The sequence below is a fragment of the Geospiza fortis genome, unplaced genomic scaffold (assembly GCF_000277835.1).
Source record: "Geospiza fortis unplaced genomic scaffold, GeoFor_1.0 scaffold130, whole genome shotgun sequence".
Taxonomy (NCBI): Eukaryota; Metazoa; Chordata; class Aves; order Passeriformes; family Thraupidae; genus Geospiza; species Geospiza fortis.
In genome coordinates, this window is record NW_005054300.1 from 18,689,698 (window position 1) to 18,706,506 (window position 16,809).

General features: G+C 38.5%; 1 protein-coding gene across 3 annotated transcripts in view; it reads right to left on the bottom strand.

The window, feature by feature from the left end:
- BMPR1A (bone morphogenetic protein receptor type 1A) overlaps window positions 1-16,809 on the bottom strand; it is a 48,075-nt gene that overhangs the window by 13,498 nt on the left and 17,768 nt on the right. For all 3 annotated transcript variants that reach the window (XM_031063786.1, XM_031063784.1, XM_031063789.1), the window contains one exon: window positions 5,220-5,418. In XM_031063786.1, the coding sequence (XP_030919646.1) occupies window positions 5,220-5,286 (67 nt within the window). In that variant the 5' untranslated portion in view covers window positions 5,287-5,418. The remainder of the gene's footprint in view (window positions 1-5,219; window positions 5,419-16,809) is intronic.

The window sequence follows — 16,809 nt, forward strand, 5'->3', positions numbered from 1 at the left end:
AGTGTAAGACATTGACGAGAAAAAAGCTGATGGGACTTCAAGTTCTGATTTTGTCTTCTGCTCTGCCCATCATACACTGTATGTATTGTAGATTTCTACAAGTGTGAACAACTGTTACAGACAGGACAACACTTAAATGGTTTTCTGTTTAAAATTAAACTTTATATTAATAAAATAAATAAAAATTTCAAAAGCTAATAATAAAACAAATTGTTAAAACAATGGCTTACAATGTATCATATCCAGCCTTTGATCAAAAATATAAATTATTCAAAGCACTGCTTCTTCCAGTCACAGAAAATAACTTAAGACTATAAAATGTATTTCAAAGAAGCACAGGATATTAAAAATCTCACTAGGTTAGAAATTTAAGTCTACTTGAAAGCACACTTCAAATATGAATATTAACATGGATAAATCTTTAAAATGTACTGTGCGTGACACTGCAGTGTTACTAATCACTAAAACCTGAGTTAACCTGCATGCAACTCAATGCCAGGATACAGATATCATTTCATTAAGTCTTCTGATCTAAGAAAAGATTTGTGTGACCCATAAAAACCAGCTCTATGAAATGCAGAGACAGCAATAAGTGTAAGAAGACAAATACAAAAGCCGAATTACGCCTACAATTTTTTGCTTACTTGTATCCTCTCTTTCTCCACAAAGGAAGGTCCAATATGGCCTACAGCAGAAAAGTTGTTTGATAGCTTTCTGAGTTCATAATATAGGTGTTGCCCATAAAAACCATTTCTATTCCAGAGTACACTATCCTTTAAAGGGATTTGTCCTAGCAGAAATACAGTGCTAGAGGCACTTCTTTCTAGCTACTCTGATCCATGCTTGTAAACTCCAAGAAATTCAATATATAAGTAAGAAGAATCTTAGTCAGAAGAGCCCCTTCACCTGCCTCCCTGCTGATGCCACTGGGCTCTTTTCATCAAAGATGAAAGTTGTACCAGAGCTCTTTATGTTAGACATGCCTTCCTTATGAAAAAGCATACCTTGACATTTTTATGTGGTAGTTCCAAATTACTTTTTCTTGCTTTAGGATGCAGATACTGCAAAATCTCCCACTCCAGTAAGCACATTTCACTTTTCTGCCTATCACAAACTTTCATAATGATTTAACATGTTCTGTTATGTGAATTAAACCTCAGTATAACTGACACAGCTTGAATACAATACTAGCACTTACTCTTCAAAGACAAAATAATTTTTTTAAAAATCAGAAAAATTGTATGAGTGCAAAGAAAGTATCTTCAATGCTTCTCCAAACTCTGTGTTTGGCATTGTAACCAGAATTTTCCCTATAGTGCTTTCTTACATATCAAGGCTGTGATCTCCAAAGACCAGGCATGTTAGAGGTAGCTCCATCTAGCAGAACTGGTTCCTAAAAATCACAGCATGTTCCCAGACTACTGGTTTAAAACCTCTCTCCTGTCCTTCCAGCTCTCCCAGGAGCTACATCAGTGCTCAACACAGACAGGCAGCCCCTGCTTCCTCTGCTTCCCAGCCTGCAGTCCTCAGCCTCTGCTCCCACTTCCCTTCCCCAAAAGTCACTTCTGAAGACTGCTCTGTTCTTATGCACTCAATATAAAAGCCAGACTTGAAAATTTTGTGCATTTTTCTTAAAAAGTACACTGCATTCTAATTTAAATTAAAAGGGTTTTTAAAAAGTAAAGTTACTTAAAACTAAATGTGAAATTTTAATAAAGAAATAGATCAACTTTAAGTAATCCTTGGAAGAATTTTAATCAGACAGATTTATAAGAACATGGTTTCTGCCCATGTTTTAAAGACAGATGCAGCCATTAATTGGGGAAACCACCAATAAACAGAACTAGTGTTTTCAAATAATGAATCAGCTACTGACAACTAAGTTCTTTTGATAGATTTTAGAATTTTGTTTCAGATTAGTTTACACATTCAAATTCAGTTAACTACTTCACCTGAAATTGAGAAAGTGCATAAAGTTTTTAGAATATATCTTAATATATACCTTATCTACATCAAGTATTTGAATGAAAGTAATTAGAGTAGTGAACTAAAATCAACAGATTTTTTTTTAGTTCCCTAACAGTGGCAACTTTAAGTCCACTTTAATATTTAATATTAACACTAATTATTTTTAAATTTGACTTTTAATATATCTTTATGCATATCAAGTGGCATTAATACATTTTTAGTCAACTAATTTACAAGGATTAAAATACTGCTCTTCTGTGGTGTCTCTGAAGAATACATAAATGTGTGATGAATCACATGGGAAGTAAACTGCCAGCAACGAAGAACCAAATTTATGAGAACATATTTAAGTAGATGTTAAGCACTTTATTACTGCTACATATATTGATCAGACATGCTCATCAATGCACTATAACAACAAAGAAATACTCTACTTGGAAGTAAAAGTGGTTCTCTGCATGAAAACCCTGCACTTCTGGGAAGACAAAAACTGTTTAGTGCAGCCACAAAAGAGTGGCTGAAGCCCAAGACCTCTTGCCTGAGATCAGAAAAAGGAGGTGGATGAAGAGGCAGAGCAAGTCATAGACTTAAAGCTACTGCAAAGGTCTTCCACAGCAAGAAAGGAAATACAAAATGTTTTAATTGAAGAGGTTGCTATTAAATCTGTCCATCTGCAACCCAGACTTATTTTTGACTATTTCTCAAAATAAGTGAGGAAGTCTCAAAGCTATAAAGATACAACCCAAAGGGTAACCACTGGGTCCCCCTCCTGCATAGTACCAACCTCAGAAACTGCAGCTATTCACCAGTAATGTCATGGAACTGCCTCTGGCTTCTGCTGTTACTGTAAGAATATTTTCACAGTAATCAACACATGCAGCCACTTGCTTTTTCAAGTTACCTGTTAAGGAATCTGGTATGTATATATACATGCAGCTATACAGACACATTTGCTTTTATCATTCTCTCAGGTCTTGGTAAGCTCTGAAATTCCTAACATTCTGAAGAAGCCTCCAGAAAAACCCCAAGAGAGCAAACCATTAACCTGGATGCCAGACACTGTAAGTACACATATTGTTTTCTACTTTATCTGCTTTTTCTTCCTCTTTCTGTAAATCATACAAATTCTCTTCAATTCTTCCTAATGAATCTTTTTCACCTCTGTTGATGGCTTTATGATGCATTTTTCTAACAACCTGTATATATATTTTTTCCTTGTTGAGACTACTTTTTCAACGGTTTAAACTTTTCACTTCAGATTATCTCTTACCTATAAAAATTTCAAATGCTTTATGACTATGATCTTAATTCTTTCCTCCCCCATGAATCTAGGGAAAAGCAGAGAGATTTGACTGTTTTTTTCCTCACCACCCCTGGAAACCAAGCATATTTTTTACGTTTGAAGAAAAGCCCTCAGGCAACTTGCAAAGAACTAACAATATTTCAATAAGCTCAACTTTTCCATGGCTTTCAGAACTCCCTCAGTATTGATTTGAAAGTCAGGAAAATTTCTAAGATAAAGAAATTTCTTCTTTTGAAGCTGAAAAATAATTTTCAGTCTTTAAACTTAATTTATCTATATTACTTACTGTAAGTTATGAACTGTTATTAATGACCATGATTGTGGAAGGAGTTAATGTAATTTAATTTTAAGCCACTAGAAGACTTGTATATTTGTATTTTTATTTCTATTTGAATCTAGTGAGGAAAAAAACCTCTTCTGTTGCTATTGCTTGTTATTAAAATGCTAAATATTGTCTAATGCAGAGGAGTTACCATGACTTCAGCAAAAAGAACAAAGCATATTACTCCCAGCGTCCTCAGGGAACAAGGGAAGAAGCTGGTCTCTTCCACCAGAAGCACCAAGACTGCTTGAATACAAACAGAAGAAGCTCCACAGCAAAACATTATGTCTGAGTATTTTTGAGCAGAAGAGGTCTCTGGAAGTCACCTGGTACCACCACCTGGTCAAAGCAGGACCAACTTCTCCATCAGACCAGGTTGTTCAGTCATTGCAGTAAAGTTCTGACTACCTCTAAGGATGAATATTGCACTACTTCCCCAGGCAGCCTGTTGTAATACTTAACCACATTCAGTCAAAATTTCTTTCCTAATTTCTCAATGAAATTTTCTTCAGTTTATTCCCATAACCTAATCTAAGCACCTTACAGCTACCTGCAAATATTTGTAAATCTACTACAGACTTCAAGTATACCCCAAAGTAGGCTATTTCTGTCCAGGCAGATGTATCAAGCTCAGGCTTTGAAGAGACAACTCTGCCATATCCTTTAATCTAATATTGCAGATTCACACCAGAAACAAAACAAAAAGATCAGCATTTGGGTACTTATCAGGCTTCCTCCTCTCCCCATTTTAATGGGTTCATTGAATTGTTATTCTTGAAAGTAAATATCTCACATAGTATCTCAAAATCAAGGACTAAGCAGTAATTGATCTGAGTATGGAATAAGAATATAAACCCTTTTATACTCAAGTATTTAAATGGCAGTACCAAATTTGTTCTCTCTATTTTCTGAAAATATCTGGAAAGCTCTGTGTACTCAAACAAAGGAGGAGTGCACAGCTGGGAGAACAAACACTCTTACACAGAGACCCAACCAGGGATGCATATTTTCAGTTCAACCCAATTTGACAGAGGAGTTAAGTTCTAATGAGAACTGGATCTCCAGAAGTTTTTTGATAATTGGTGTATGGAAAGACAACAGACATACAAATGAGTATCTTCACTAACTGAAAACGAGGGTATCTGTGAGTAGTCCATAGCCTCACCTTGGCCCATCAAGTAGGCACAACAAATTAATTTAGATTAGTTATGGCACGCTACCTCTAGGCTGATGGGAGCATCAAAAGGCATGGGGAACTGCACACTGCAATTTCTTCAGTGGGTCAGGTTAAAGGGAATCAAATATTCACACACAGAGGAAACCGAAATTCAGAAAGTCAAACCTTCACTTCTGCTGCTCATCCAGCTTGCTCTGTCATCTACTAGGCATTTTTGGTATTGTTTCTATTTAAGTATTTGCTAAAATAAACCTAACCTATACTACAATGAATGACCACTAGAATGTCCTTCTTTTTAGGGAAGCATCCACATGGCACATCAGGCCAGTAAAGTCACCTGTCCGCAAAATAAACTCCAAAAGAAAAAAAATCCTACTTCAACCACTGGAAAATGCACAACTCTGCTACAAATCAGAAAGATAAGCTTATTTCAACTAGTTTATATTTACCTTGAACATGGAGAATGATAAGCAGATAGGCTCCAAGCAATTGCTCATGAACTCTCAATCGAGTCATTGTTCACTTTTAATCCTTCCTGTGTAAGGCGACCGGCCCCTCTGCGTGACAGATGCTAAGCTCTGTGAAGTCTAATACAGGATTCGGTGCTTGACTGCAAGGATGCTTCTGGAGCTTTTCCACCTTTGTTTCCTGGAAAATACAATAAAACAAAACATTTTAAAACTTCATGTATTTCTGAAACAAGCAAAAACCCTCAAGATGGTCATCATGCTGAGCATAACCAACAAACCCAACAAAAAAACCCCATGTGTTTATTAATATTAGCATCTGAAAACATTAGCTATGTTTACTATCTAACTGAATAGCAGGGTTCTTCTGAAATATAAACTTTTGGTAACAACCCACAGGGATGTTTTCATATTCCTATTAAAATATTAGATATGTCAACTCACTGGTCACAGATGTATAATTTTAGACTTGCATATAGCTGTTAGAGGTAGTATTCAACAGATTTAACATGTAAATCTGTTTGAAAACTATTTTCTTTACAGAAATGAAACCTTCTTTAAATTATTTCCCATAAAAAATAAATGCAAGTGGCGACTTCCCATAATACTGGGGGGGGGAAGCAGTAACACCATGTTAGGCCACTTGTTGAAAACTGCTGGTAGAGAAGCTTTATTACAAAAAAACCCCAGCCTTTCTGCTGGATGAAATCCAAATCTGCATTAAATTTAACAGTTAGTTTGGTTACCTAATATACTTGTTACTTTTTTTCCCCCTAGAAGAGTACTGCAGAAAAAAGACAACACTAACTGCAATTCAAAATCATTACACCCTGGATTCCCGAGCTGTGTGCAAATTAATTCCTCCTGAAAAATTACACTAGTGTATGTACACGCCATTTGGTCCACAAATAAAACATAATTCTGCTCTTGTGCAGTGGGTGAACATACTGCTAAGACAGCCACACTGAGTAAGAAGTCATTTTTTCAGACTGCAGTAGCTGTGGTCACGTTCCGCTCACAGAACTTTTCAATGGTGATGCACGAGGGGAACGTAATTGGGCCTCAAAGGACTAAAAAGCAGCTTGAACACCTCAATAGTTCCTTGCAACAAAAGCGAAGCTGCACAAAGAGGAACAGAGCCCTGATTTTGCCTCTCCTCGGCCTCGTTTCGGTGGGGTTGACCCCCCTGACCCCTGTCAGCCTGGCGCTGCTCATGAATGCCAGGACGGGCGTTTGCTCGGGGATGGGCAGCAATTACTGTTGGTGGCCGCTTCCAGCATCAATAACTCAATCTGTGTGTCGGCGAGACCCAAGAACTTTTCATTTTAATGAGTCTTCGGAGGCATTTAACATGGAGGCAAATTAGCGGCTGAGCCAGGAGGTGTCCGTCACTTCCAATTTCAGCGGGCGCGGCGCCGCCCCGACCCCTGGCCTTCTTTTCACACGTCTCTGACTTCTCCCTAATGCAGCCACAAAGAGGGAGCCAGGCACCCCCAGCCCCACGGCAGCCCCGGGCCTGGGCAGGATTATTGCCAGGCTGTGGTGGGACGGACTCGGAATTGCGCACCGCGCAAACGTCCGGAGCACCAGAAACTTCAGAGTAAACTTCCTGGCCAGGCAGAGGGAAAAGCGGTGTGACAGCAAAAATATTCATTCTTTAGTGTCCCCTATGCCACAACACCAATTGTGACAGTTAATAAGGAACATCATTCTAGCTATAAAACATCAGGCCAGCAACCTAAGTGCATAGGTATTAACGCTTGATTCTGTGTTTCAATGGCAATGAACTTCCAATCCTCAATAAAACATGTGGAATTTGAAAATTGCCAACAGCTTTTTGCAGCAATAACAACAAAGGCTTTATTTATGGTATTCTATCCAGCAAAACCAAATAAATCTTAGTAATAGTCTGTTTAAAGTATTTTTAAAAATCATTTCTGTCTTGTCCAATTTCAGAAGGGACATATATTTGCACTGCTGTACATAGCCCCCCCCCAATTCACCAGAGGGCACATTGGCACAGGAACATGTATTTGCCCCTGTAACACACAGCATGTTACCAACAAAACAAAACAAAACAAAAAAACCCCATGTAAAAACCCAAGAAAAAAATTGAAGAAATTAACCGTTTCAGTGCAACTCACTCCAATTTCATGGTAATTTTTGTTCACTGACACACTCTAAGGTAGTTTCCAGAAATGCTGTCCAAGAGTATTAAAAAAAAAAATGTTCTCCACCAGTATTTTGTACTTCAATCTTCCTTCCAGCAATACTTCCCTTTTCACACATACACATACATAAAATATAATATTGTGTATAAAACCATGCAATAAAAATAAAAGAGAAAAAATTCTAATTCCCCATTTTAAAATAAAAAATACCCTTCCAGACTCCTATTAAAGAGGAAGACTAGGAATCCTGGCTAAGGCACAAAATTGAAAGAGCAACAGCTGGAATTTCTCCAAAACCTGCCTGATATAACAGTTTAGAATGACACAACTAAATAACCCCTTCAAATATATTAAAGCAGCAATTAACACTTGGAATGCTACTCTGCCAACAGAATGATGCTGAAGAAATTAAAATCCATAAGCCAATCAGTTGATTTTAAAGTTCTCAATCTCTTTTCTACTGTAGCCACAAAGAAGCGTTCAACTATAATCCACTAAAAAGTAATCTATTAATCAATGGTAACACCAGATTTTCCTCCACTGTATTTTATTATCATTCTTAGTAATCATTTATTGAAGAAAATGCTTTTATTATTAAAACTGTGGGTTTTTTCTGAACTGGAACTCAGCAGTCAATTCACAGCACTATCACAGCAGTCCAACCCAATGTTCTGCATGACTCCAAATATGTGAAGCTGAAGCGTGCAAGATCTCTCACATGGTCCAAACCAACTCTGAAAGCATGGAGTTCAGTGGTAACTGTTCTTTAGATGTGGCTATGTAATATTCTTAACAGCATGATCCCCAAACCAAGTGAGCTGCGCTGTTCCAAATTTCAATAAAGAATGATAGTGGTGAATGTAACAACAAAGATAGTATTGTATAAGGGGAACACATGAAAAAATGTCAATCTTAGACTTCACAAGAATTAAACATACAATGCACTTCAACAGACAAGATATTTCAAACCATTTGCAGCAGTACATGTAACACCAAGTTTATGTATTTAAACACAACAAAAGTAAAACTTACTAAATAGTTCTCTGATGTGTAACTGGGGCAAGAAGCAACTTAGGTAACTGTAAGCATATTACCTCAATCACAGGGACTGTTTTGAACAGGACTTTGAGATGAACAGAATGCCAGAGATAAACTGAACTGTCAGTCTAAATCAGTGTGCAACAACAGCTTCCCTGGAAGATTATGAAAAAACCTGATATGGTGCCACAAAGAAAATTACTCATTTGGATGAAGAAAAGAGGGATTATAAGAACAGTAAAGAATTCACTACAGGGCAGACAAGTAGTTTCAAGAATAGAGATTAGTAGCCTAGTTCAAATGGCATCTGAGGACCTTGATTCTTGATTCAGCTTGACTGAAGAATACTCACCCTTTTCATTAATGAAGTAGGCAGAGAAAGCAAAAACTTTAAAAAAATTGCTGACAAACAAATTGTCAGTTCAGCCGAGTGCTGTCTTTATGCAGGAAGATTTGGATCACATGAAGAACTAAAGTAACAAATGGAATGAAGTACAACAGCATGAAATTGGAAAAGTCATGCATATTGCATGCATGCTTATTGGGAATTTCTGCTTCACACAGACTAGAAGCTCACACATAAGAGATAGCTATGTCCAAGGACACCAACTGATTATAGAACATCAGACACATCCATGTGATGTGGCTGGGAGAAAGACACAAACACAACTCTAGTTAGGAAAATTTCTCAGGGAAAACAGCAAGACATGAATAGCACAAAGATAATATGATGGATAAATTCAACACCCATCTAGAAGGATACTATCTCAAGGAAAGAGAGACATTAGCGGATAAAAAGAAAAGAAAATAGTACAATTAAGACAGTTAAAATTGATGGGTAAATAACTACACTTTGACAACATAACAGGAATAAACACAATGAAAGACAGCTATTCAATCTTAGGAAAATTACTGGTTCAACAACAAGCTATGGATTAGCCATTAAAATTCATTTGGATCAGAAATTAGAAGACAATTCCTAACTAGAAGGTTGTAGGGCAGATTTTCAGACTAAATAGAGTCCAAAGACTTCATTAGTCTTTATTTTTCAAAGGACACCATCTCATGTAGCTACAGGTGCCAGGACAGGAACAGACTGATCTGGGACTACATTTCATTATTAATACAAAAAGGGCTATAGTTAGCTTCAGTTTATCCAAAGTCAAACAGTCAAACTTAATCAAGCCCATAACAAGAAGAAAGTTTCAGTCTGTGTACTGTGTAATTCTGTCAAATACTTGTACAAAACCTACTTTTTAAATGTGTTTTTATTATTCTATTGCAAGGCATGCTTACACAAACTGTTGAAAAGTGTCACAATGAAACACTCGAACTATGTATGCTTGAGTGCTGTCAAATATGTTAAATTAAACAAGCAAGATAAATCCACCCCCAAAATCTGTCAAGAAATCCTATAGCTGATGGAGAAGCCTCCTGGTTATTGCAAGCCTGATGACTACATAGCCATCAACAAAAACAACTTCACGTAAGGCCCTATTTATGCACTAATCTGCTCAAGCTCACAGAAATAATTCTCCTGAACTGTAAATTGTGTAAGAATTATTTAAAACTATTCCTGACTGCATAAATTTAAAAGCCAATAGACTGTGTAAATTATACAAGTCCTTTCTCCTTCTAGAAACTAAAGTGAAATCTGAAATGCTAAATGAAGCACAACTTTGTCTATTATATACTTCTCAAAAGAATTAAAAAAGAAATCTTAGTTCTCTCTGTAGTACATATGGAACCATGTGTTTAGAACAAATGCACTGCAACACATTTGCTCATTCAAAAAACACAAGACCCTAACAAAAGGTTTTTTGCAGCAGGGGAGCTCAGAGTCTTAGAAAAGAGCTTCTTATTTCTAATCAGTGGGACAAGCCACCAAAATCCACCTTGGACAGTCAAACAGATATCTCCTGAAACAAAGATTTCCCACTGCTGGTAAATATCAAATCACGACAGAATTTAGAAGGCAAAATACCAAATTATGATGTATCTGTCTGTTTCATAAACAAAGTTGTTAACTGTGAAGAAATGAAAGCCTAGCTGCTTTCTACCATGCCCAGCAAAATTGGGTAATTGGGGACGCCACTCACAGCACTCCTGAATGCCCATCTTACTGTTACTCTGGGCGTCCAATTAACTTACTGCTAAAAAGTTTCTTCAAATAAATTAACTGCTATGACATTCAGCAAAATTGTTTTCCCACTGCAAGCAGATATTCAGACATATCCTAATGTGTTACAAACACGACACATTATTTTATTTGAACATATTCAGAGAAAATTTCAATACACAATTTTTATTCACCTTGACCCACTCACCTCTTTTCTCAACTCCTTCACTTTGGAAGTGATTAGCTGGCTTAGAGCTTCTGCCCTTAGGACAATTAGCAAATGGACACCCATGCTCTTTCTACAATGACATCAACTTCTGCTATTCTACCCAGAAGCTATCCTTCTCACATGTTTTTATCATTTATCATTTTTGCTAGTTCCTTACTGCCATACCAGTCAATGTGAACAAGGAGAAAATCTCCACATGCAATGCATTCCATCTCTAAATTTAGTAACTACAAATAGGGAATCATAACTTAAACCTTTTAGATCTGATTCATTAGAAACATACTTTTGTTCACCGAGCATAAGCAGCAAGGGAAAAGAAATCATCAAAACTGTTAGAAATTTTACTAATGTTACTAATAAAAATATTTAGGTCATACTATATTGCCTACAAGACTTATCACACATTTTGGCTCTGAGTTTCAATATTTTGATGCAAATAATATACGTGGGCTGAGGAAAGGAAAAATCTGGGCCTCAATCCTGAATATATGTTTGCTCACATTTTTAAAAAGCGGACAAAGGACCCTAAAATAAGTGTGCCAGTGCCTTCAAAATTACAAATGCCTTCATAGAAAGAGTTTCTAATGTGCAACATGACTTCTAGCACTATTAAGACTAATGAATGTTTTCACAACCCTAAAGTATTTTTTTTTTTTTGTAATTTAAGGACAGTTATTCATTAATCCAGGTAAAAAAAAAAAGACCAAAAAACCCAGATCCAGAAATTAGCAGGGTAAGCATTTATTTTACTTAAATCCCATGATCTTGGCTTGCTTCTGCTACACCTATAACCTCTGCCCAATCTAGAAGGAGAAATTCACAACTTCTTTACGTCTCCAAAGTGAAAGTGACTATGCAAATTACGGAACTCAAGAAGAAGAGTTCTGCACGAACTGCAGAACTTTTTGTTTTTGTTTTCTGCTTCAAGAGCAGATTTTTCCTTTCACGATGCCTAAGGAAAACAACCTGTATTTTTGGTCACTGACTTTAATCAATAAGAAAGCATGCTGGACAAACCGCTGCTCTGCCGTGTGCCAGTGCCATCGGTGTGTGCCGGCAGAGGAGCGAGGGGCCGGAGCCAGGGCACCTCCCTGCCCTGCCCTGCCGTGCCCAGGCCGGCCCGCAGCCCCGGCTCCCGGCGCGCCTCCCGGCCCGAGCGCTTCGCCCACAGGAGGGAGGTGTAAGCTCATTTCCCAGCAGGGGCACCTTGCTAAAGCCGGCCTCTCTCACGCACAACCTTTAGAAAATGTGGCTGCTATTTAAAAGACACATCACTTGAATTTCAATTTTTGGTACAAAGGAGAAGAAAACAGCAGCAACAAAGCTGAGACAACTCAATACGGGGTTTGGGAGTTAGCTGTTTTTAACGTGAAAAAAAGCAAGACTATAAACTACTTCTCTCCCTCCTGCCCTCGCCTCTTCCAGCCCTAACTCTCGTTTTCTAGGTAGTAAGATGTTTCCAAGCGCGCTGGCCCGCCGCCAGCTCCATAAAGCGAGCGGGAGGCGCTCCCCCCGCGGCCCCTCCCGGCAGCCCAAGGCGCCCGGCCTGACATGCTTTTCAAGGCGTGCTAGACTGCAGCGCAGACTTTCTGGCTCCACTTCCATTGTTTGCACGGCTGCTTTGCTCCTTATACAGAGCCCGGATTAGCATAAGAATACTGTCTTCCCCCTCTGCAAGCCAGCTCCCCCTCTAGAAGACCTCCACCCCTTAAGAATAAACATAGGGTTGGGTTTCTTTTTTTTGGGGGGCTTCTCTTTAAATCCCTTTTTCCTATTCAGGACTTGTAGAAACCAATAAAATAAATAAAACGCTAAACAAGCGAGGCTGACAAGGCTCAGAAAGACCCGATTGCATAGATTAGTAATTACCAAGGTCAAGAGTCAACACCTGATAATGCACGGAGCCCTCACTCCCCACACTCAAACTGTGGACATGAAAGTTATTAATGGATATGCTTTCCATACGGAGCTGAAAATAAATAAATTTAGGACGGGTAACAGAGAGGAGCTTATAAATCCCCCTTCCTTTTAATTTACACCTGGAAGACAGAGTTTCAAATTACTGAGAACAGACAGGAAACATTACTTATGAAGACAACTCTCAGCCAAAAATAGAAACAAACCCCTCTAAACTGCAAGTGGCGATGCCTTTACACAGCGGAATCTGCCCGCTCACACATCTGCAAACCCTTTCCCTCTGGTATGTGACAACGGGACTGTGGTGTCCCTTTTAGAGCAAGTGACGTGATCTAGTATTAAAAAAGGCCGACAGAAGAGCATTTCACAAGAAGCGAACTGCTTGCCCTCACAACACCTCAAAGTGTCAACATGGACATATTTTTTTGTTCTGCTACTCAGAAGGTAACAGCTGTCCAAGTGAATTCATATGTCGTTTCATGAATAAGATAAGAACACACTTGTAAATATTACTTCATAAGCAAGCCAAGTAATTTTTAAATCATCAAATTCTGCACTCCCCACTGCAATGGGTGAGAGATGAGCTTTCTTTGACAGTATTTGCTCGACACATACAAACAGCAGAGACAAGACTATCAAGTTCAACATAATGAAGATTTGCTAATACAAAACGCTGCTTAGCAAGGTAAGCCTTAATCCTCACTTTCCTCACCTGCTTGCCATACCCACGGAGGAACTGCACTCTGCTGAGAAGAGAAACTCCCAAATTCCCTGTCTAGCTGTTCCCACAAATCATTGTAAATAACACACAGATATCCTTAAAGGAGTGGTCTCCAGCAGATTTCCAAAGAGGCATTTTAATAGCTGGATGGGACAAATAAGTGAAATTGTAGGTGCTGCTTGTTTATCCTCCTCAAAACGACTGCTCTGACAGGGGGAAGTTATTTTTTACGTGTTCTTACTATAGAAACAAAATTTTAGATAAATGTAATTTGCAACGTTTACCTATTTATTAAGTTTGTTCTTTGTGTTAGTTATATTACCCTTATAACTTAAAATTGCAACCTTTCTTATTATTTTCAATTTTAATGAATAGTTGACTAACTTTTGTCATCTGTGAGCCTTCACTTCACCCTAGAAACTCATGTTGGGGATATTTTTATGAGATTACAAACTCCAGGCACAGAACACAAGTAGGTTACATACCTTCACAACAAGGGCAAAAGAAGTGAGCAAGTATTATCAGTGGCAAGTTTAGAATAGCCTAAACTAGAATGATTCATTATCTTACATACAACCTGCAAAGTGTTCAGATAGTCTCAGTATCAGAGTGATAAATGCTTATGTGTAAAGTGTGACATGCTCACCTACAGAGTTACCTCACACAGTGGATATATTAAATTAGATTGCTATATTAGGAAGGTGCTTACACAGGACAAATAATGTACAATTAATTACATGCTGCATTCAGCATCTATTTTCACCTGCAACATTTAATTTCAATGTGACATATATAAGAAAGTATTATTGCTCTGGGAAAATTTTCCAGGACTCTAAATGTATGTGTCTGAGTGCTATCTCAACCTTTCAGCGTTCTGCAAGTCTTGCTGAGATAAAAACAGATTGTAATGCAAACTTAAGTTAAACTCTAAGTGCACTGTAGATCCGCTTGGTTAAATAACTACAGAAACAACATGGCATGCACATGCACACAAATACTCCTCTTAAGTTTGAACAATGTACTTTCATCAAATATACCTTCAAAGACATTTCCAAACCCAAACACAGTAATCTTTCAATAGGTAGACAAAAACAGAGTTCAAAGGTAATGTTTACTTCAACAGTTATAATCCTCTATTTCCCTGCACTGAAGTGCTAAAGCAATACTGTTAATTTTTTTTTCACACAAAATTCAAAAGCAAACGAGCTTTCTGGTCATGAGATTAATGAGATTAAAAATCACCCATTTGTAATCTACCAACTACACCAGTTCTTTTCTCAGTGCAAAATGGTTATTTTAAACACACTGTGAAACATTTTTCAGCAACTGTTACACAGTAGAGCTCAGGACAGCAAGAAATCAACATGTAGAAGCTTGGTTTGGTTTTAGATCACATTGTACTAATACAATCTGTAATTTTTTTTTCATTCAATCTTTGCTTTTCTTTCCATATTGTAAGAATACCTGGACTAAGACATAAAGAAACTAAAAAGGTACAGAGATAGTATTATATATTCCTTCTATGAACTTTACTTGGTTTCCTGCTTTTCTCTTTGACCATCATGGCATACAACTTAAACTGCCCATACTCAGTATTAAAGGGATGACTTGGAGGTTATTTTTTATTGCAAACATTTCCCCCACTCTCTCATCATCCTTAAACTTGAAGATATCTCCTCCGATGTCTCAACAGTTCCTTAAGCTAAAAATCTTACAAGCAAAACCATGTTCCTCTTAAGTCACGTCTGCATTAACTTTGGCAATTCAATTATTCCCCAGTCATTCAAGATCACATTCTTAAAACTCTCTGCCTTTTCTTATGTTGCTTCTGTCAAAGCTGTTATTCCATCTAGGGGTGATTTATTCCTTCCACATCTTCACTATCAAAAACTTTCTTTCAGGATTTTTATGAATCACCTCAATAGGATGGAATTAAGGCTGATTCAAATTAAATCTGCGAAGGAAAAATTGAGGTTACAGGAAAACCACAGATTCCATAACGGGAAGCAATTTCTGTTGCTAGTTGAAGAGAATACAGAATTATTTTTTGGAGAGAGAAAGGGGACAGAAAAGCCATCACTATTCAACCTTCTCTATTAAGCTCTATATAGTATCTTGTAATCCTCTACCACATCCTAAGTATTTTTCCATTTCCCTTTTTTCTTTTGAGATTTTTCACACATTTGAGTTAAGAACTGTACTGAAACCAAACCAGCAGATGAAAGACTGCAGTAATTTATTGGGTCAGTGTGACCAGGTTTTGGTAGCAGGGGGCTAAAGGGGTGGCTTCTGTGAGAAGCTGCCAGAGGCTTGTCCAGCCAATGCCAGCTGGCTCTAGGATGGACCCACTGCTGACCAAGGCTGAGCCCATCAGGAATGATAATAATGCTGCTAAGATAACATATTCAAGAATGAAAAAAAGTTATTGCACAGATGTGCCTGCAGCCAGAGAAGAGAGGAGGGAGAATATGTGAGAAAAACAACCCTGCAGACACCAAGGTCAGTGCAGAAGGAGGGGCAGGAGGTGCTCCAAGTGCCAGAGAAGATTCCCCTGCAGCCTGTGGTACACCATGGTGAGTCAGCTGTGCCCCTGCAGCCCATGGAGGACAACGGGGATGCAGAGATCCACCTGCAGCCCGTGAAGGAGCCCACACCAGAGCAGGTGGATGTCTGTGAACCCACGGGAAACCTGGGCTGGAGAGGGTCCTGGCAGGGACCTGCACACTGCAGGTTTCCTGGTAGGACTTGTGACCCCATGGAGGACTCCCGTCAGAGCAGGCTGTGCCTGAAGGGCTGCACCCCAGGGAACTGACCCAAGCTGCAGCAGTCTGTGCAGCAGGGAATATCCAGAGTCAAGCATATCCAATAGCTGCGCTAAGCAGCAGCAGCAGGCATGTGTGATTAACTGACCACAAGGCCCATTCCCCACTTCCCTTCGCTGCTGGAGAGGGAAGGTAGGGCCCAGGAAGGAGGGAGGAGTGGGAAGATGTTTTTAAGATTTCTACTTCTTGCCCAGCTCTGATTTTGTTAATTAATATCCCCAAATTGAGTCTGTTTTGCCTGTGAGTGACCTCTCCTGGTTGTTATCTCCACCCATGGAGAGGGTGGATAGAGTGGCTTTAATGGGTGCCTGTGCAAACTTTAAAGACCAATAAAGCAAACTTTTTTCCCCCCTTGCCCATTAAAAAAGTCTTATTAATTCAGAGATTGGTGGTATCAGCATCTGATACTGAGGGGAGGGGAAACCGAGTAGATTGCAAGTGTACATTTGCAAATTCCAAAACAACTCAAAAGGCATGGAACTTCAAGACACCTGTATAAATATCCCTCTTTTCATACACTGCCTTCTCAAAGACTTCAGGGACTCTCCTCTGCAC